Source organism: Sardina pilchardus, chromosome 4 (assembly GCF_963854185.1).
Source record: "Sardina pilchardus chromosome 4, fSarPil1.1, whole genome shotgun sequence".
In the NCBI taxonomy this organism is placed as follows: Eukaryota; Metazoa; Chordata; class Actinopteri; order Clupeiformes; family Clupeidae; genus Sardina; species Sardina pilchardus.
In genome coordinates this window covers 15,943,037-15,966,183 of record NC_084997.1, presented here as the reverse complement: position 1 = coordinate 15,966,183, position 23,147 = coordinate 15,943,037, and the positions used below count along the sequence as shown (strand labels likewise).

The 23,147-nt window shown below is 39.8% G+C and overlaps 3 protein-coding genes across 3 annotated transcripts; all 3 read left to right on the top strand.

The window, feature by feature from the left end:
• The first annotated feature begins 2,481 nt into the window (after window positions 1-2,481).
• Window positions 2,482-3,235, top strand: LOC134077795 (gamma-crystallin M3-like). Its single transcript, XM_062533436.1, has 3 exons — window positions 2,482-2,496; window positions 2,589-2,831; window positions 2,960-3,235. The coding sequence occupies exons 1-3, from the start codon at window positions 2,482-2,484 to the stop codon at window positions 3,233-3,235; spliced, it is 534 nt and encodes a 177-aa protein (XP_062389420.1).
• A 3,807-nt stretch (window positions 3,236-7,042) lies between these two features.
• On the top strand, window positions 7,043-10,531 carry LOC134077895 (gamma-crystallin M3-like). Its single transcript, XM_062533532.1, has 3 exons — window positions 7,043-7,438; window positions 9,887-10,168; window positions 10,259-10,531. The coding sequence occupies exons 1-3, from the start codon at window positions 7,043-7,045 to the stop codon at window positions 10,529-10,531; spliced, it is 951 nt and encodes a 316-aa protein (XP_062389516.1).
• Window positions 10,532-18,482: 7,951 nt separating this feature from the next.
• On the top strand, window positions 18,483-19,194 carry LOC134078019 (gamma-crystallin M3-like). The gene is made up of 3 exons (XM_062533648.1): window positions 18,483-18,494; window positions 18,581-18,823; window positions 18,916-19,194. The coding sequence occupies exons 1-3, from the start codon at window positions 18,483-18,485 to the stop codon at window positions 19,192-19,194; spliced, it is 534 nt and encodes a 177-aa protein (XP_062389632.1).
• Window positions 19,195-23,147: the final 3,953 nt, after the last annotated feature.

Sequence of the window (23,147 nt, the reverse complement as noted above, 5' to 3'; positions counted from 1 at the left end):
AACTTCTTGTTTCCTGATAGTGGCCACCATGGATACCCTAGCAACAAATGTTTCAAAATAAAAGTCCTCACTAGCAAGTTAGTTAGTTAGCATGGTTAGCATTGTTAACATAGTTAGCATTTTTAACATAACTGCAAAAAATCATCAACTAAGTTAGCTAATCAACCTGGTTAGCATTGTTAGCAAATTTAGCATTGTTAACATAGTTAGCATTTTTAGCATTACTGCTAGAAATCATCGGTTAAGTTAGCTAATCAACCTGGTTAGCATTGTTAGTAAAGTTAGCATTGCTAGCATAATTAGCATTTTTAACGTAACTGCTAGAAATCATTAGCTAAGTTAGCTAATCAACATTTTAACATGAATAGAAATCATTAGTTAAGTTAGAACTGGAATGTTTCATCTTTAAACTGTCTACCTTCACACTATCAACTCTCTGTAAACTATGCAACCACCATGTTTACCCTAGCTACACCTTAGTAACCATATCTACATTATCTATCTATTTTTGCATTTTCATGCACTGGTAATTCCTTGGAATTGCATTTCTAGTTATTTTTTACTGTTTAACCAGAGTCAAATTCGACTGCTGCCAGTGTGTCCTTGAACACGTCACTCCAGGGAGAGTCTATCAGTTGCTTTTTTATAAAAGTGTCAGCCAAATTAATAAATACTCTAACACTTGTATGTAATCTACCTGTGTAACTTATATTGTTTGCGGATATCTGCACTGCAGTTGTAAGCAAGTGCTATTTAAGGGTAGCTATGTTACGAGGCTATCTATATTGACTATAATGACTCTGAGCAGGATGTTTTATAAAAGTGCTAACAAAGCGTATGTTTTTAGTTATGGCAATGAGATGTGAATGTGACATGAGTTATTTGGCTATGGTTAGTGACAATGATAGGCTGTGGTGCTCTGTCCATCTCTCTCCCCTCAAATGTGCACTTTTCCTCCTGCAGCTATCAGGCAGTGTGTGTTCATGTGTTTTGGAAGAGCATTTAATAGCGAGGCCAAAAGGAAGGGACTGAGATTGTTTTGATCGTGACATTTTTCTGTTATGTGTGTGACATTGTCAATATCTTTGATTATTCGTACCCTCAACAAAGACATAAACAATTCCCTCCGGGAAAATAAGTATTGATAATTAAAACTTCCACTTATAATGTCTTTACCCACTATGATTACATAAGGTCTTACTGATCTGTTCCAATCAAGTTATTATTCTTAATTGTAAGATTAAGATATCAGGACTGGCAACTGTGAGTTGGCATATTGCATACTTGTACCCTGGTGTTGACCCAGAAGTATCATACTTCAAATGAATGTGAATGACAGTGTCACTAGTTTTCTGTGAAGTCATCTCAAGTACATTTTAATTAACCAAAATCCTGATATCCAACACAACAAGGATAATTATGCCTTATTTTGATTGTTGTTTTGAAGTTTGACAGCAACATAAATTCACTTTGTGTATGTGATCCAATAGAGATTTTAATAAATAAAAAAGAAGCCTTTAAAGTAACAGGGAAAATACTATACATCAGTCCAACACATTTGCCTCTGTGGTGTATTTCTACCTGCATCTTTGACCAGTTCTTCCTCTTCTATAATGTTTTGTTCCCTTCACCATCCTCTGCTGGTTCTGTCAGGGAAGTGAATACGCTTTTGTTTTAAACATTGAATATTTACTTTAACAAAACGTACATACACTGTAAAAAAAATATTGATGTTCCGGTATGTTGTAATAAGCCAAAATGAAACATTGACACAATTAATATGTCAACATATTTTGGTACATTTCATACACTATGCAAAATCATTTTCCCTCGTACCTCCAGATCTTGATCTGTCATAAAGGTACATGATATGATTGCCATACTGCAATCTGCTATGCAAAGAAAATTAAGCACACTTCCAAACAAGCACACGTCCTCACCATATCCCACTCCTGCAAATCTTTGTTTTGGTTACTCAATGATTGTTTGGTAAAGCGATACAACAATATAGACAGTATGAACAGGTTGAACTGCAAAATAAATTTACATGAAATAACATGTGTACCAATTGAAGCTTTATTTCACCAGATGTTTTCTGTAAATGAATGCAACTGCTTGAAAGTTGACTGTCAAATTGAAGAAGGGGGATTACTGAGGGCCTCAACGTGTTTCAGCACCTTTCTGTCTGGGAACATTAATTGCTTTGATGAGTTCTCCCAACATATGCAGAACTGCCACCAAGGTTTCCAACACATACCAAGTGTCTGGTAGAATATCCACCTAAAGGGCCTAAACAGTAAGAATTATGTCACATGGAAACTGAGTGAAAGCACTTTTACACACTAAAGGCTTCAATAGTGTGTGCTGGGTCAGGCTTTTACACACAAAGGGGGGCACACAGTCTTTGGCCTTTAGTCAAGTATATAAGTAGGGTTAACCATTGCTTGTCAGTACAGGACTACCACCTACTGACTCCTAACCATGACCATGGGAAAGGTAAGCGATTTGAAACACATCATTGTTAATCGATACCCTAAATTGGAAAGCTAATGTAGCGATCAACTGACCTGGACAACTTTCCCTTTTAGATCATCTTTTACGAGGAGAGGAACTTCCAGGGTCGCTCCTATGAGTGCATGAGCGACTGCGCTGACATGAGCTCCATGCTCAGTCGCTGCCACTCCATCAGGGTGGAGAGCGGTTGCTTCATGGTCTATGACCGCTCCAACTTCATGGGTAATCAGTACTTCATGAGGAGGGGCGAGTATGCTGACTACATGCGCATGATGAACATGAGCGACAGCATCAGATCTTGCCGCATGATCCCCATGGTAACAGCCACTACTTTTACAATTAATTTGCAGCTAATGATCACTTATACTGCTTTGTTGGACAAATTTGTCATATATATTTTTCCATGGACATAATATTTTTCCCACATTATCACTCTCTAATACAGCACAGAGGCCAGTTCAGAATGAGGATCTACGAGAGGGAGAACTTCGGAGGCATGATGAACGAGCTGATGGATGACTGTGACTCCATCATGGACCGTTACCGCATGTCTGACTGCATGTCCTGCAATGTTATGGATGGCCACTGGCTCATGTACGAGCAGCCCCACTTCAGAGGCAGAATGATGTACATGAGGCCTGGCGAGTACAGAAGCTTCAGGGACATGGGAATGAACAACATGAGGTTCATGAGCATGAGGCGCATCACTGATATGATGTAAATTGTGACTTAAAATAATGACTTTAATAAAAAAGTAGTAGTTTTTACAATGAAGAATGTCTGATGTGTTTTTGAAACAGTCTACAGTATATCTTTTTGGCTGTTTTCTACAGCACACTCCCTAACACTCAATACCTAAAACTAACTATTGCATGAGGCGTATCATGGATTCCTGCATGTAAAAACTACAGAAAATGCACTGTTAAAAGGTTTGAATAAAACTTTTTGAAAAAGCAAAAACAGACTTCAAGCTGCTTTTATATTAAAGGTGACATAGAATGGCAATCATTTTTGTCTTGGTATTAATTAATTAGGAGAGGTTGTGCATAACCAAAGAGCTATCATGAATATGAGGCATGGTTGTGCCCTCCTTCATACAAAAATCTTGAACTTCAAAATAGCCACCAAAAAATGGGCGAATTAGAACAAAGCCTACTGTGATGTCAAATATCGCAAAGCCATTGAAGTTCAATTGGGATTGCCAAAGAGGGCGCCATTTAAGGCCTATTCGGACGGGATTGGTTTTATGGGGTGACATCAGGTAAAGTAATAATTACCAGGGAATTTAGTCCCGTCTGGACGCGCCATGTCAGTAAACATAACGGAGTATGTCGGTGAAATTTACAGCCACTTTTACCTTCCGTAAAACGGTCCTGAGAAATTAACTTAGGTAATATTAATCCTGTGCGAACGCGACCCTCTGTAAAGATGTCTGTAATATTTTGTCACATCCTGATTTGAAAACAATTCCACCATAGTCTGAATGAAAACATAAGATGCTGTTATGATGATCCAGTACTTCTGCTGGAGCTGGTCCACAAAAACATTTTGTGGACCAGGGTGACGGGGCTCAATCTATATCAGACACGAGGAGGTTGGTGATACGATTCTTAGGATGGTTATGGTTATGGTTATGGTTATTTAGCAGACGCCTTTGTCCAAAGCGACATACAAATAAATAACAATACAAATTAAATAACAGTGAACAATTACAAAAAGGGGGAATAGCAATATTATCAATAAAACAATCAATTAAGCACTAACCTAATGAGAAATAAAACAATGAAATGAGAATAGCAATCAAATAAGTCACTCAGTTAATTATATAATAACAATAACTATAGCATGGTAAGGCTAAATTTAAGGACAATAGCAGAATAAATGTCAAATTCTAACAATGGACAAATTATAACAAAACAATACTATTATACAAACCATAACACATAACAAACGCTCAAAAGACTAAGTGCATATTAAACAAATATGCCTTAAGACCCCTCTTGAAAGATCCAAAACTGTTGCTGGAACGGAGAGTACTGGGCAACTCATTCCACCAACACGGAACCACTGAAGAATAGGATCTACAGTTTGACCTAGCATGAATGGTTTGTCGACATAACAGACGCTCCTCAGAAGATCGCAATGGGCGGTTGGGAATGTACATCTTGATCAAAGAACTGAAGTAGCTAGGAGCAGATCCAGTCAGTGTCCTATAGGCCAGAGTGAGAGATTTAAATTTAATTCTGGCTACTATAGGGAGCCAGTGGAGAGTAACTAGGAGAGGGGTTACATGTGTCCTCTTTGGCTGATTGAAGACCAGTCGTGCTGCAGCATTCTGAATCAACTGTAGTGGTCTTAATACGCAAGCAGGTAAGCCAGCTAACAGGGAATTGCAGTAGTCCAGCTTGGAGATAACCATTGCCTGTACAAGAAGCTGAGTGGAATCTTGGGTCAGATAAGGTCTGATCTTCCTAATGTTGTACAGGGTATACCGACATGACTTTGCAATTGAGGCAACATGCTCAGAGAAAGTAAGTTGGTCATCAATTATGACACCCAAGTTACGTGCCGATCTAGTTGGAGTCAATGAGGATGAATCAAGCTGGATGTTCATCTGTTGGGGAATGGCTGTTTTTGCTGGAAACACCAAGAGCTCAGTTTTTGAAAGATTAAGCTGAAGGTGCTGATCCTTCATCCAGATTGAAATATCCTTCAGGCATGCAGAGATCCGATGGGAAACACTAGAGTCCTCAGGTGGGAAGGATAGGAAAAGTTGAGTGTCGTCCGCATAGCAATGATATTCAAATCCATGAGAGCGAATAATCCCACCTAAAGAAGTGGTGTAAATAGAGAAAAGGAGGGGCCCTAATACTGATCCTTGAGGGACTCCTGTAGTGAGGTCATGAGACTTTGATATCTGTCCCTGCCAAGACACGCTGAAAGAACGCCCTTTAAGGTAAGATTTGAACCAGTCAAGAGCTTTCCCAGAAATTCCCAGTTCATATAGTGTAGAAAGGAGAATGTCATGGTTAACCGTATCAAAGGCTGCAGGATCAAGGACAATGGAATGGATAATATCTGGCTCGAGGTCCTCGCTATGACGGAGTCGGCCACCAACTATGAGGAGTCTTGTACAGTAGCTGGGTCAAATTCAGGGGTCAACTCAGCCAGTTGACTTTGAGGGGAAACTTCTCGGCCACTTTCAAGGATCTTACACTGGCCAGGGAAGTCTACCCTCTGGGCTTGGCGAAGCAAATTCAACTCAGCTTGGACTCTGTGGGGTCCAAAGGCAGCTTCTCAGCAGCTGTATCAAGCAGCTCTGACCAGGTGTTCTTCCATGTCATCCAAACCACTCTGATGTCTTATGGGATATCTTAATCATCCCATCCCCTGACTGGCTTCATCCACAATTGTTGGGGCAGGATTTCACTGCTCAGGTGGTGAATGGGATAATAAATCCAAGAGGGTCATATCGACGGGCGAGTATACTGTACAGGACCCGCATGGTGAGAACTCCACTCGATGATGTTTAAAGCTCAAAATGTCCTGCACACAATGCCAGGTAAGTCCAAGAGTGCCCTCACATTGAGCTAATGTACCCAGGCAGCTACAGCACTACACTGTGGGCATGTCCTCAGTGTAGCATTGTAGCTGCCTGGCTACATTAGCTGCTGGTTGTAAATAGGTAAAAAACAATTGCTTTTTGTTTTGTTTCGTGCCGAAAGTACTCGGTGACCTCAAGATAAGGTGAAAACTTTGGATTTCTCCTTAAAGGGACACTTCACCGACTAGCATTAAGCTTTGCATCTTTAGAAAACCAGTCATGTTTTTGAATGGTCCTGCATCATTCCCTCAGTTTGCCTTGAGATGAGAGAAATACAGATTTCAATGTTGGACTTCCTGCTTTCAATGATGTAAAAATCATAATTTTACATCACTGAAAGCAGGAAGTCCTATTCATGGGTTTAATTGAAATCCGTATTTCTCCCATCTCAAGGCAAACTGAGGGAATGATGCACGACCATTCAAAAACATGACTGGTTTTCTAAAGATACAAAGCTTAATGCTAATCGGTGAAGTGTCCCTTTAAAAGTGTAAGGGGTCGTGTCTCAATGTGGCAGGGAGAAAATTACTGGGATTTTGAAAAAGTGGTATCAAGTCAAAAGTCCCATTTACATATACAGCGATTCACTTACCACCTCTTGTTCGTCACCTCACCACTTTTGTGACTGCCATCAGCCATTTGGGCATTGCTGTTTTATCTTGTCATGCTGTGTAATGCTTAAGTTTGGTTGTTGATTTGATTGGCACAAGGACCTAACCTGCATATTTATTTAGAATCACCTTTATAGTCCGGCAGCCAAATGCCATAATTTAGGTGAACCTGGTTTTGTCTGTGTAATGCTTAAGTTTGGTTGTTGATTTGGTTGGCACAAGGACCTAACCTGCATATTTATTTAGAATCACCTTTATAGTCCGGCAGCCAAATGCCATAATTTAGGTGAACCAGTTCATAGAATCAACGTTCATGAGATACGGACACAGTACAGGAGGAATCATTGGTATAACCCTGAAGTCAGAGGCCTTGAAGATCTGGGCATTGAGCCGTCATATCTCCTGTAGGATTGAATTTGATATGAGGAAGATGGAAGAGGAGGAGAAGAATACCTCCAAAGTTCAACTTTATCACAAGGAGGAGAGCAACGCCAGGATTGAAGCAGATGCGAAGGATAGGGCTGGACTTTGCCAGAAATTGAACACCTGTCTAAATCCATTACATCCCAAAGACCATCCATTGGGAGGCATTGTTAATATCACCAGTGGGAAGATATCTCCATCATCTGTCAACATAGACAATGCTGTAAAAATTGGAGAGGTTGCTCTTCAAGAATTTGAGAAGACCTGGCCAGAGGGATTTTATACTGTAGCTCCATACCAAAGAAAGTTGAGACTATGGCAGCAACATGCAAATCTGTCCAAGTTGGTGACTCCAAAGTGTACAATCTGTATGCTATCTACACAAGGGTAATAGCACTGTTATCTAGTGACCGTGATGTTGATGTTAAGAATGTCTCATATGAGCTTGCACCTGTCCCAACCTCAATGTTTACAAAGGATGGAATGAGGATTTGTAAAGCCAAGTCCACACTCAAAAAATTGCTCCAGGTTGCAGTATCAAGAAGGAATGCCTGTGGGGCAGATGTCACTGTCATAGATGGATCAGCTCTTCTTTGGACCATTCATTGGCCAGCAGATGGCACAGTAGCAGATTTCATTGCTAATGTTACCTTTATTTTACAGAGTAATTGACCCTTAATTCAGAATAGTTTCTTTGTAATAGTTAAGACATTTATATGACATGGTTTTATATTTACTCTGTAGTTACCCTCATTTTTACCAGTTAGTTACCACATAATTACATGGTAGGTAACTGAATGGTTGAAATACTGAATGATATTACTAGGGAACATGGTCATAATTTCTTTATTTTTATGTAGTAATTGTGTCATAATTATTCTGTAGTTACCTGTACATTCTCAGAAGTAATTAAACATTAATTCAGAATAGTTTCTTTGTAATAGCCAAGACATTTCTATGTAATTGTTTTATATTTACTCTGTAGTTACCCTCATTTTACCTAGATTAGTTACCACATAATTACACAATATTACCATGTTGTTACCTGGTAAACACCTAGTAATAGGGGACTGTAAAAGGAAGTGCTACCAAAACATCTTTTGGAAATGTATCTTAACACAATAAATCGAGGAAAGAGCCAACATTTTACCTAATTTTCTTTATCAATGAATAATGTATCGTAAATAAATACATGTTCTTTCTTAAAATACAGGGGGCATACGTGTACACACTCCTATGTTAATTTTCCATAGAAGCAGAGCGAATTTTACTTTCAAAGGCCAGTTATTTCATGGATACAGGTTACTATGCATCCTGATAAAGTTCTGTTGGCCTTTGGAATTCAAATAGCCCCACATCACCACATACCCTTCACCATATCTAAAGATTGGCGTGGAATACTTTCCATAAGATTAATTCTAAATGCAAACCAGTTGTTAGGCTAATATTTTTGAAAATAATAAAAAACAAAGAAAGGTTATCACATGTAATTTGCATGATAGGAAAATCTGATTTCCTCCCTGTCTCCCTGTCCAGCTGTTTGATATAATGCAAAGATGGTTTACTGGACTGGAGTTTGAATTAGGTTAGACTGGACTTTTATTAGGTTAATTGGGGATGTGGAGAAAGGTGGAAAACACTGTGACACTGACCAATATGTATGGATGCCATTCAGGATAGTGCTTGTAAAAAAACAGCTAGCGGACCCCTTTCAGTAGCTCAGGCCACATTCATGCTATGGCTATCTCTGACAATGTCACCAAATGTTTCCTGTAAAGAATGTTCTGGCAATTTTCCATCATTGTCCGCTGAGAGGTGTTGTCAGTCATAATAACATAATCCTATCATAACAAAAATCATAGTCCATTTCAAAGATAATTATATCTATACAAGTACATTCTGCTAAGCTGCTGTTAAAATTACTAACAATGCCTGATGTAGTAATGTGCCCAACTAAAGGAACTGGAAAGTGGATGTGCAAAAATGGAAATAAAGACCTATTTCGAATTCAAAATCAATTATTAAGAATTAAGAATTCAATTTGACTATGGTGACAACATTTTGCACTAATATTTATCAACATATGAATGATAAATAGCCTACTGATGTGCTCTCAACTAGCACATAGTAATAGTACCAACATCGCTACTGTATAATACTGTACAGTAGTGATAAAACAAATGATTCATCCCTGAATCTTGAGTTTGAGGATGTATATTGTCATTGGTTATTATGTCAAACGAATTTACACAGTATATGGTCCAATTTTTTATTTTTCTTAAATGTATGCACAGTAGGGTACAGTGCAGTACAGTAATGCCACATACAATATGTCTGAGACTATTCCAGTATCAGACTGCATGTTTTGTCAGAACTTCTGATGAATCAGGTGAACCCAGAGTCAGGTGTACCAGGTGAGCAATGGGTGCACTGCTTTCTACAATTATGAGACTACAGTACATCTAAAGGGCCTAAAATGAGGGCCTGTAGTAACATGGAAACGAGAAACAAAAGCACTTTGACACCATATAGCACTCAATGGTGTGTTGCTGGGTCAGGCTTTTACACACAATGGGAGGCGACAGACCATGTCATGTATAAAAGTTGCGATGAACGCAGGCAGTTGATGCAGGAATCTCTCGCAGGTCAATAACCATGGGAAAAGTGAGTGGCTTAATAGATACAACCCATCTTAGCATGAGTTCAATTACGAATAATAGCTTGTGCAATTCAGTGCGTTCATCACCATATTGACCAAAATTATCTTTTTCAGATCGTCTTTTACGAGGACAGGAACTTCCAAGGTCGCTCCTATGAGTGCATGAGCGACTGTTCCGACATGTCCTCCTTCCTCAGCCGCTGCCACTCCTGCAGGGTGGAGAGCGGTTGTTTCATGACCTATGACCGTCCCAACTTCATGGGTAACCAGTACTTCATGAGGAAGGGAGAGTACTCTGACTATATGCGCATGATGGGCATGAATGACAACATCAAATCCTGCCGTAACATCCCCATGGTAATGATGTCAGAAACCATTGATGATTGAGTTTTTACCATTAAGTGTTGAGAGAAATGCCTCATGAACTTTCATATCTATACTTTACAGCACAGAGGACAGTTCAGAATGAGGATCTACGAGAGGGAGAACTTTGGTGGTCAGATGCACGAGCTGATGGACGACTGTGACTCCATCCAGGAGCGTTACCGCATGTCTGACTGCCAGTCCTGCAATGTTATGGATGGCCACTGGCTCATGTATGAGCAGCCCCACTTCAGAGGCAGAATGAGTTACATGGCTCCTGGAGAGTACAGAAGCTTCAGGGACATGGGATTCAAGTGTATGAGCATGAGGCGTATCATGCACTCCCTCTATAACTAAAAGGATACTTTAAATGTCAATGAGCATTTATTAAACTTTTTTTAAAAAATGAAAAATCTTCTCAAGTCTGTTTTTCATTCCCTGTAGTGAAATAAGTGTAGGCATGCATCATTTCTCCAGAGCTCCTGTGACTACAAAAATCCATTATAGAAACGCAAGTCATAGTTATAACTGACGTTTCACAGCTGCAAGCCTTTAACTTCTTCAGAGTTGTCACAGGTGCCTTGGTGGCCTCCCCCACCATTGTTCTTTTTGAACAGTTATTCAGTTTGTGGTAACAGCCTGCTATAGGCACATTTGTATATTTGTCATATTCCTTACATTCCTTAATGATAGATTTCATTGACCTGAGCATTTTTTTGGATCGACTTCCTCACTTATGCTTGTCAATACCCTTTTTTAGTTTTTTGGAGTATTCTTTTGTATAGCCAAGAAAACTGATTGACCAGTCACTGGACCTTCCAGACGCCGGTGTCTTTATATTACTACAGTATATTATTAGGGGTGTCACGATTCTGCAAATCCTCGATTCAATTTGATTTTCATTTAAAAAAGAAAAATAATTAAAAAAAAAAAACTTAATGCATTCCTTCCCTTTCCTATTTACTTTTTTTTGGGCCCTTTTCCTATTCTGTTTCGGTGTTTCGAAACCGTTCCAACCGCAAGGTTGTAAACAGCCTAAACACTAAACATTATGTAGTGTACAACACAGAATGATCATTTGAGTGTTTCCGCACACTCAAAAGAAACTCAAGGTTACTGTTCATGAAATATATACTTATCAATGTGCATTTAAGCCTTAAAGTAGGCCAATTTTGGACTGTTTGATCATCTTTTCATTTGCTAAGTTGAGTAGGCTAAGTTAGTGTTAACTGACATGAATGAATGACAAAATACTTTCACACCGGTGACTTCAGAGTACAGTAGCAAGAGGGGCTTCGATTTCGGTCGATTTTAACTGGCTACAGCCTAAAGTTAGAGGAGTGTTGACAGCACAGTTCAACGCGTGTGTGTCTTGGCATACACGCTAGATGTGAGATTGGGGGTGTGGCTACAACATTGATTTTACCTATGAGTTTGAAGTTCTAGATTGAGATGTAATTTCGATCGATTTCTAATCAAAATCGAAATTGTGACACCCCTATATATTATACATGTTCACTGCACTTAGACGATCTCCTTTTCACTAATTGTGAGACTACTAGCACCAATTGGCTGGACCGCTGTTGATTTAGGTCAGTTATTTTAAAGGGATATTCCGCCATTTTTGGAAATAAGCTCATTTTCCACCTCCCCTCGGGCAAAACAATTTTTCCCATTCTGTGAGTCTGGCAATACAACTTTTAGCTTCAGCCTAAAGATCATTGAATCAGATTAGACCATTAGCATCTCGCTTGCTAGCATCATGCTTAAAAGTGACTAAGATTTCTGGTCATTTTCCCCATTTAAAACGCGTCTCTTATCAAGTTAGAAAGTGCAATAAGACCAACTGAAAATTAAACCTGGCGTTTTTCTAAGCTGATTTGACATGGAACTACACTTTCATCTGGCGTTGCAAACGTACCATGGGTGCATTGATATCTGAAAATAGTCCCCATAGGCAACAACCAGAAGTAGTGCGTGATATCACTGCGCCCATGGTCCGTTTGCAACTTCCCTTGATTATTACGCCAGATGAGAGTGTAGTTCCATGTCAAATCAGCCTAGAAAAATGCCAGGTTTCATTTTCAGTGGGGGGTGGGGGGATATGTATGCCATCACTTATTTTACATTCTACATTTTTAATTAATAAACATTTATAATTGACATTATTTGTAGAAATTTGCTTGTACTGCTCATTCCATTTATTAAGGCAATAAATATCCAAGGGGGATGAATATTATAGGCACTGTATACAGAACAATGCACTGCAGGCAGGCAGGCATCAGCAACAACATGACATTGATTAAGTCAGACACAGCATAAAAGAAGTAGTTGAGGTGGATGTGGTTTGCAAAAAAACAATTCCATACTATTTCAAAATTGAAGCAGACAATCATAGTAGATACCTTCAGATTTCTTACCTGACAGGAGAAAATTAGACGATACAACTCCAGTACTGGGCACATGTATCCACTCTGACACAGCCATCTCACAGCCTTGACACAAAGAAATGATAGTACATTTCAATGTGAGAGATGTCTGTTTAACTTCTAATTAAAATAAAAGCATAGGCAGTAAAACCAAACACATCATTTTGACATCACCATTTAATAATGATGACATCTGGTGCCACACTCTAATCATCTTATTAACTCAAACCTGCAAATGCCTTTAAATGGTGTCTCAGTCTAGTTCTGTCGGGTACACAATCATGGGGAAAACTGCTGACTTGACAGTTGTCCATAAGACGACCGATGACACCTTGCTCAAGGAGGGCATGACACAAAAGGTAATTGCTAAAGAGGCTGGCTGGTCATAGAGCTCTGTGCCCAGTCAAATGAACAGAGAGGCGAAAGGAGGGTGTGGTAAAAAAGTGTACAAGCAATAGGGATAACCGCACCCTGGAGAGGATTATGAAACAAAACCCATTAAAAAATGTGGGGGAGAGTCACAAAGAGTGGACTGCTGGAGTCAGTGCTTCAACCACCAACAGACGTATGCAAGACATGGGTTTCAGCTGTCGCATTCCTTGCGTCAAGCCACTCTTGAACAAGTGACAGCGTCAGAAGCATCTCGCCTGGGCTAAAGACAAAAAGGACTGGACTGCTGCTGAGTGGTCCAAAGTTATATTCTCTGATGAAAGTAAATTTTGCATTTAGTTTGAAAATCAAGGTCCCAGAGTCTGGAGGAAGAATCGATCGCTATTAGCACCTCTCCTCCCCTGTACTTGCGTGTTACACCCATTTTCAGCTGATCCGCCCAGGAATTAATATGCATGACACGGAAAAGCGCAAATAGCCATTCTCAGCTCCCACGGCAGGCAGTCTGCACGTTTCTCTCATTGCGGCCTGTTTATACATATCCTCTCCATGTTTATACACGCACGTTACGCCTTAAATGGGTGCAAAACGTTAGCACATCTGGCCCTGTATGTCATACGCAAACTAAGATCACTGTCTGTTGCCCCCACCTCCTTCTGCTACTCTACAAAAGCATCATCCAACCCCTTCTACTCTACTATTCCCCCTGTTTCTTCACTATACTAAATGTCACCATCAGAAACAAACTCATTAAAATCTCCCACTTAGCATCCAAAATAATACAGCTTCCCACCCCCAGCCTCACTGATGCAAATGACACAGCCACCACACGCCTTGCCCGCACCATGGCAAGCAGCCCTGACCATCCCCTGAACCGGTTTTTTACCCTACTCCCATCTGGCCGCAGATACAGAGCCCTGGACTGGAAAAAAGCGCACTTCAAGAAAAGGTTTGTACCCTCAGCCATTACTGCACTTAACAAACTCCGGTGACAATAATCCATCCCCTCTATTCTTCTGTGTTTATGTTGTCTGCACTGTCCACTTTTGCTTGCACTGTGTTGGGGGGGAGGGGAACTAGAAGGGAGGGGGTATATGGTGGGCGTCACATTATATGTTATATGTTGTATGTTATGTGTGATGTGCAATGTGCAATGTGCAATATGTGATGTCTGATGTGTGATATGTTATACTGTATGTGATGTAAACATCAAATGCTGCTATCTCTTTTATAGAATGTTGATTAATGTGTGAAGAAGAATATCCTTATAGGACAATAAAGACTCTATCTAGTGCTTCTTTGAATGATGTCCCTTTGTTAAAATGATATGCATGAGTTACAGTACATGTACACATGCGTCGCCCCAATGTTGCCACCAGGGTGCGAATTATACCAAGGCCATGCGGCCATGGCCGCCGTTGCCCTACACTTTGGCCTTGATGCCCCGTGAAAAAAAAAACATCGTACGGCCACAGTGGCCTTTATGCCCCTGACTTAAGGTTGCCAACCATTCAGTATAGTACAGAATCGTCCTGTATTTGACACATAAAAGTCTTGTTCCGTATTGAACTGATACGGAACGCTGTTTGCTCTGTGAGTGAAATTAGGTCCGTGCTTCACCTGATAATTTGCTGCGCAATTGATCACGCAATTGCGGACCGACAGAAAAAGAAAGCAAACGTTACTGCAATCAGGAGGAAATGCTAGCTAATTCGATGTGATTAAACATAGAGCCATACGATTAAGTGGTGGTATGAACTTTCATTGAATGCATGTGTGTGCGCGTTTGCGTGACAGAAACTGAAACTACATGATAACGTTAGTGTCAAAGCTCTGCTTCAACCTGTCGGAAGGCTATTTAATTATTTAACAACATTTAATAGAGCAACGTGGATTCCCGCAACTTAGTCTTTCATTTAAAGATCTCCAGATTTACGCCTATCTGCACGGCCGTTTACCATAGACAAACTTGGTATTGTGTTTTCTTACATTCAGGCATTCAAATGAAATTTCATTATAAACCATATCATTTTATTTCTCCATTTGCCTACCAGAGTGTAGCCGTTTTCAGACAGCGGTGTATTTTCGCAATGTTCACAGACTTTTGGTTTCAGCATACCTATGCGTCATTTCTGAATGTCCGCTATCGTCAGAAATGCGGCAGGTAATTATCGCAGAATGTGCAGAAACCTGTCTGAAAACGGCTTATGATGCTTGCACGAGGGAAACATCCCAAAACAATAGCACCCATATTTGTTTTCAGAAGTATCTCTCATGCAAACATGCAATAGAATGAACTATTGCAATTATATATAGCCTATCTTACATGAGTAGCCTAAAACAGACCCCTGATGTGCAGTTTTCACAAACTTTTTGTAAACAATTTTGGCACAAACATTGACTGCTTTCAAGTGAAAGTGCATGTTTAGCAATATAGCATAATACTAATTGTGATATGATAATCATAATGATGATTTGATGAGGGGTGGGGTGAGGTATGTGTAGGTGGGCCCTATGACCCCAAAGTCTGCAATGATTGGGCCTCGACTTAAAGAAGTTTGAGGCTGCGTTAGTGTTTCTCAAAGCCTACAGCGGCTAGCGGGTCTATGTATTTGTGTCGAGATAACCCTGAAATGTAAAACCATCGAATTTTACTCAGTGGCCTTTGTGCCCTATCATGTGGCCTTGGTGCCCCTAAAAAAAAAGAAGGTGAAGGCCAAATGGCCTTGCCCCAAAAATGAAACGAAATTCCCACCCTGGTTGCCACACTGCAAAAATTAAAAGTATCATTAATCTTCAATTAGTATCGAAATTAAGAAAAAAATATATTTGGTATAAAGGGACTTACCTAGCGCACTCTCGAAAAATAATTTTGACTTAATTCAAGAATACTTTGACTTATTCTAAGGAGTCTTATCAAGACAAATGTACTACTTTAAAACTTGTCTCCTCTCAAGTTAGAAAGTGTAATAAGACCACAACGGAAAATGAAACATGGCAATTTGACATGGAACTATACTCTCATTCCAGCATAATAATCAAGGAACACCATGGGCACAGCAGCACAATGATATCATGAAGCACCTGAAAATAGTCCCTGTAGGCTAACTTCCAATTATAAGTAATCTGATTTTTGAAACCAGCAATTTCAGTTTCCAAATACCTCTGTAGATATTTTATTTATTTTAATTCAAGAAATCTTCTAAATTATAAAATTGTAAAATTATCTTGCTGCCTGGACAGATAATTTAACTTGTTTTGAGTACCTTTTACCTCAGATTTAGTGTTTTTATCTTGTTTTTAGACACCCTTTTTTGCAGTGTAGGTCTCTTTATATTGAAAACAATACCAACTATTTTTTTTTTATCTTGATATAAGATATAACACTTGGTTAGATGTTATTAGATAAGCAGTACTTGCAGTGTACAGTTAGTTTGGGCCCTCAGCTAAATAGCTATCATGAACTCCTGACCTTTCCAAAAAGATGGCTGTTCAGAACTGACGGTAATCACTTGATTTCTGAGTACAATTTTTGAGGGTGAACAAATGCATCCCACAGAGAAACAGGACCTCGGGCAATAATCCCCCGCATGAGTTTTTGCCAGTCTGGACAGCTTGCTCTACAATGACCTCTGCTGGTTAATAAAAAGAACACAACAGCGGTCATCTACCACTTCCATGACAAGAGCAGTGACTGTTAAGTGACACTGGATTGTGTTTCCTGAAAACATTGCTTAGCAACCACCGTGATGAATGTCGACAGAAAAAAATAAAAACAATAATGGACTCTATTTAATGCGACTATGCTTGTTGTTCAGCCTTGTTTTCAGTAAACAATCCTCTAGTCTGGTATACTAATGACGAGATGGAAATAAATGTGAACATAAACTGGGAAGTTTGATTACTCGTGATGAAAATACAGGTTCACCTGTGAAACTCTTTTCTGCTGCCCAAACCTTTTCCATTATAAGTGCATCTGTGCACTTATGCTTTCAATTCCAGCATCTAAACTTGTTGTCTAAGGTTCCCTTCTTTGTCACTTTGCCGGGGATCACTCAGATTAATCAGATTGGAGAACAACAACGTGCTTTTAATTGGTGGCTTGGTGGTGTAATACTTCAAACATGCTGCCATTTTGACATTATTTTATGACATCAAAGCCAAAATTGGTATGCAGTGAATGACTGGCCAAGGTGGCCTTGGCAGGCTCGCAGATCATTGAATCTTGGCAGCATATCATGGGTGGCATTAATGGGGGCTGGTCTGCTTTAGCCAGCAGTCTACGTCTGGCCATTCGCCAGAATCGGATTACGTTGATGAAAAGGGATTCCTCCACAGACATCCATTTAGAAAAAATGAAACGCCTATAACATTTTCCACACCACATCTCAATCTAATTTCTCTGCGATGTGTCAGTTACTAGCGATCAGTTGGCCACGAAGAAGGGTGAAGGTAAGTGTTTCACTTGTTGATTTCTTATACAGACCAAATTAGTGATATGTACTCAACTGCTTAGCTCCAAAAAGCACATCTTACTCAAGGTTATATTTGTTCAATCTTCTGATTCGCATAAGTAGTCTTACCACCCATACTGTATATGAAATCAGAACTCCCTTGATATGTTTTAACAATATGACAAAGTTATCAAATGGCCATGTGTGTACTGGAAACATTTTTCACAACTATCATGCCTTTTCTCTTTGAAAATGTAATTTATGATACTCCTAAACTCATAAGCAAATTAAGGATAACTGGCCTATGAGACATCACAAATGAGTCAGATAAACCTTACAACAATTTGGTGGTCCTTACATACCCATAGCAGAGCAAACGATACCATTATCAAGATAGTAGAATAAGTATCATCAGATGATCATTGCAATACCAATTACAAGTATTATTACTTTTAATGACATCATAATCATGGAAAGCTTTTTACTTGGCTCAGTAATCAGTCATTTATTCCTGAATTATGACTGTTGATATAAGTGCCGTTCATTGCTTAAATATGAATACAATGTCTTGCCCCAAGATAACCTCAAACTGGTAATAAATATGTCTACACATCCATAATCTTTCGATTAGCAATTACACCACAATACTTTCTATTTCCAGACCAAATGACATCATAAAAAGCATGTATGTGACTTACTGTTTGTGTTGTACCAGTTTCACAGCCTCTATATTATCTTGCCTATTAAATAATTCCTTCTATTATGTATGAAAATAAGCAAATGGATGGACATGATTGAAAAATCCACATTATTGTCTTGTCTGTTGAATAATCTAAAGTCTTTTGAAGATTGGTTTCCATGGAAATGAGGTGAAAGCCTTTCACCTTTACGTGGGCCTCTATGTCATTTTGCTAGGTCAGGACTTTACACAATAGGGGGCACTTTTTCTTTGAGGTTGGTCAGGTATAAAAGTAAGGGGTTAACACAGCCAGGACATCAGTGCTAACCGGTCTCGGAAGAACGACAACCGCAACCATGATGGGCAAGGTAAGGTTAAGAGGCACCTACCATTATGTATGAATCATATCTATCTTCTGGTACTGATTATTAATCCCTCACTTCCTCTTGAACAGATTATCTTCTACGAGGACAGGAACTTCCAGGGTCGCTCCTATGAGTGCATGAGCGACTGTGCTGACATGAGCTCCATGCTCAGTCGCTGCCACTCCTGCAGGGTGGAGAGCGGTTGCTTCATGGTCTATGACCGTTCCAACTTCATGGGTAATCAGTACTTCATGAAGAGGGGCGAGTACTCCGACTACATGCGCATGATGGGCATGAGCGACTGCATCAGATCTTGTCGCATGATCCCCATGGTAAATCACGTGTCAGATTCTACTAATAATTAATGGTAATTTCATAAAGAGGGGTGAAATGCTTACTGAACTTTTAACTCTGTCCTATACAGCACAGAGGACAGTTCAGAATGAGGATCTACGAGAGGGAGAGCTTCGGAGGCATGATGCATGAGCTGATGGATGACTGTGACTCCATCATGGACCGTTACCGTATGTCCGACTGCCAGTCCTGCAACGTGATGGATGGCCACTGGCTCATGTATGAGCAGCCCCACTTCAGAGGCAGAATGATGTACATGAGGCCTGGCGAGTACAGAAGCTTCAGGGAGATGGGAATGAACAACATGAAGTTCATGAGCATGAGGCGTATCATGGATTCCTGCATGTAAACTGTTAAATTAAACTATTTTTCTATCTATTTATGCAGTAATACAGAAATAATTGATGATCATCTGGCATTACAAATAAACAAGTGGAAGTCTATTCCCTGACTGGTTATTCAAACATGATGCACAGTCATATTGGCTGCTTCATTGTTTCACATGAGCTTCAAAGTTGAGGCGAATTCTGACACGATTGAAAGTAGATCAACACTGAAAAGGTTTTTGTAAAATATATTTATTAGTGTGCTTCCTGAAAGCAGACACACTCGTGTTCTTAAGTTTTCTTATATTTTTTTTCTTATTGTTATTCCCGTAAGCCCACTTTTTTGGCCAGCTCCTGCTCCTAAACCTTTTAAGATATCTCCACCGGTCCAACTCTGGAACATCCAGCCGGAACCAGCGTAGTTTGGAAATTGACTATGGCGTCACTGACCCTTGTCATTCTTCTGCCATATTGGACTTAGTTGAAAGTGAAACTAAACTCACAGGTCACATAACAGACCAGCCTCACAAAAGATACCAGAAAGATTTTTGATTTTCAAAAGTGTTCAGCCGTCACAGCCGAAATCAACTGTCACAGCCGAAATCGCAAACGAAATCAGCGGCGCAGCCACCAAACAGGAAGTACAGTAGGTGATATCTCAGGAACGCTTGCACATATCAGAACAAAACTTGGTACATGAACTCAACATTCCAATGTCAGGATGTAAAAGAAATGTGGCTTATTTGATCCCTGAGGGGCACTGCAATTAGCGAAACAATTTTATCCATATGCCCGATTTTCAAAAAACAAACTTGGTCCATAGACAGACGGACCAAGCAAGGATGTCACACAACGCACGTAACTTTTGACCCCTACTACCTACTGTTGAAAAATGAAATGAAATATTGTTGGACTCTGGTATCTATTGAGAGGACACACGTAGAGTTTTGTAATAAATAAATAAATAAATAAATAATAAAAATATATATATATAGGTTCTCTTTATCCATACTCTGACCTACCCATGTAGACATATTGTTCCCCTGGCCAAATTGCTTCTTATACTATGCCAATTCCTTGACGCATCACTCCTGTGCAATGGCCCTCCATGTCTTGCCTCACACATCCATTCAGTGTCCTACCACAGGCGTATGTGGGATTACAGCAAGTAATCATTAGGAAAACATTAGCCGACATTACAACAATTTTCACAGTAATGGTGTTTAACTCTTACTTATAATTACTGTTTAATTGTCATGATAGGAGAGTAAAATTCGAAATGTTACAAGAACACAAGTGGCATATTCATATATTTAGGAAAATGATATATTACTGTGCTGTTTTGTGGTGTTTAAAGACATGCAAGGCATTCTGGGTATAAACATGTAACGAGAGAAGCAGTTGTCGCCAGAGTTTAATACTTTAATTTCCATGCCCACTGTTCTGTGTGTCTGTAAACCGACAGACAATGAACAGACATCTCTGCTAGACGAACAAACTGGTAATTGCTCACTGAAGAGGGAAACTATCTATAAAATGTCTGTTTACCCCAGAGCATCGAGTCTCTGCCCCTGGAGCTGATGAGAGAACGAGCAGGAGAGGTAACTGGGGTTGGCAAGAGAGTTCAGAGCAGCGTCTGTCAACGGAGTTTAAACAGCAAACTGGTAGGAAAAACTACTTGTTGAGACCTGGAAGAGTGTGTTATTACTGTGCGGAGTCGAAACTTACAGGTTAACAATGCTCTAGAAGTGTTAGCAAATAAATTATGATGAATCGCATGCTATGAAACAAAGCAATTCATTTTAGTTACTACTTTTAAAAGGGCTGGTGTACATTTATTTAAATCCTAGTCAGACTATCTGGTTTAGGCTACATGTTTGGACACTGTAGATTTTGTTACTATTAGTAGCTATGGAGTCAAAATAAGTTTTAGTCACTAAACAACTTTGTGATCTCTGGAAATGCATTTAAAACTATAAATCAAAGGAGTTTGAATACACTTGTTTTTTACATGTTTTATAAATGTTGTCATCATGTTATGTTCTTTAGAGCAATGTATGCCATTAATGTTGTGAGTACTGTCACAATGTCTGCTTAGAAAGATGTTTACAACTTCATGATAGAGCTAAGCACACTTATAACTCCTATAATTCACGAATACATGAAATCTTGAATTTCCCCTTGGGGATTGTGATAATGTGTCCGTGCAGTTGGAGTGACTCAGGTCGAAATGCAAAGTAGAAGAAAAACTTCCTTTTTATTATTAAGCTACCGGTAGGTTGTAGACATGAGACATAAACAAAAGAAAAACACTTATCAAAACGAAAAACACAAACATGGGACAATGCCCAATAGCTAGGCCCTTATGTACCCATACACTGACCGAGACAATGCATCCTCTCACGGCAGAGGCCCATCTCCGAATGAAGCGGCCAATACTCTTATATACTATTGGCGCGGACCAAACACCAAACAATCAATTAGCGCACCCACATATCCTCTAGGCTAGATACTATGGAGCGCAACACATTACTTGACCACATTCCTGTGCAATCATAACTACTTGGCTAAAGTCCCCAATAAAACAAAACTACTGAAACACCCCTGTCTCCATGAGCGCTTCCCTTATGGGAGCGCGCCCCGTCCCTTTAACTGGGTCTCACCTCCGACACTCTTATTGCACCCCGGAAGACAGGTAGACAGGTAAGGTGAACAATACACAATACAAAGACAAACATTGACACAGTCGCAACGGTTTTATTTCAGATGACAATTGTGCGCACACGAAACCCGCCACAACTGCCCCGACATTATGCCTTGCATCAGCCGCTAATAGCCATGTTTAGCGCACGGCCTAACCACTATTCCTTCGCATCATTCAACGACATAATACATAGTTATTCTTTACTTTTCAACATATGCATTTCAACATTTATTTTCTTTATCTCCTGTATGCGTGAACTGTATGTAATGTCTGTTCAAGGGCAAACTCCGTTCCCCTTGTTCTTACTGGCGGGAATGCGCCCGCTTGCGTGACAGACGCGGTGCGCTCTGTCACAGGGATCAATAAAGTATCTATCTATCTATTATCTAATGCTGCCCTCTTAACTCGCAGCCCCATTTTTAGCTTTTTGCCTGACATTGCACATCTACTAAGGAGGGCACTGCTCACACAAACTATGGCCCATCATCAAATGCTTGACCTCTTTTGAAAGCTGAGACCCCATAGAATTCTCAGAAACAGAGTGACTGTCTGATAAACAACATGAACAACCAGTACGGCAAAGAGTTACAGAGGCTTGAATGTTGTTTTATCTTTCAGCTGGTAACATACATCTCTGGAACTGCCCACAATAGGGCCCTCTAGGTCACTTAAGTGGCTTTGAAACTTTGAAATGGCTGCGTTCAGACTGCAGGCGAGTCTGATTGAAATCTAATACCATATCCGATTTTTAGGGCTGACTGTCCACACTGCTTTTAGCAAGTGTTCAAATCGTGTATATGGCTCTGTTCAGACTGGGTCACATTAGTAACAGATCTGACAGGTTGCTATAGCAAGGAAAACAAACGTTTCTGACATCAGGAGGAACTAGAAAACGTAATTTCGAGGAAATTACCAGTGCAAGCAAAAGAAAGACATACATTAACCCTATGAGCCCTAAGCTGTTTTAAGGGCATTTTCACTACCTCTAGTTAGAAGCATTTATACTGGTCATTGTAAGTGCCATTCACACATGCTACATATTGTTTTTTTCAGCACAGTCTAGGCTATCCAGATCTGCCACAATATCATGTATAAATACTTGCATTGATTTGATTTAGATTTTTAAATAATACAAATTTGAAAAGCGTACTATACAAATTCTTACATTTTGACGTGTATCTCACCACAGCAAGCTCACATCTCGACGAAACTTGCATGGTTGTGTAGGCCTGACTGTCCTGAAAATGGCAATATAAGAACCATGGTGGAGGT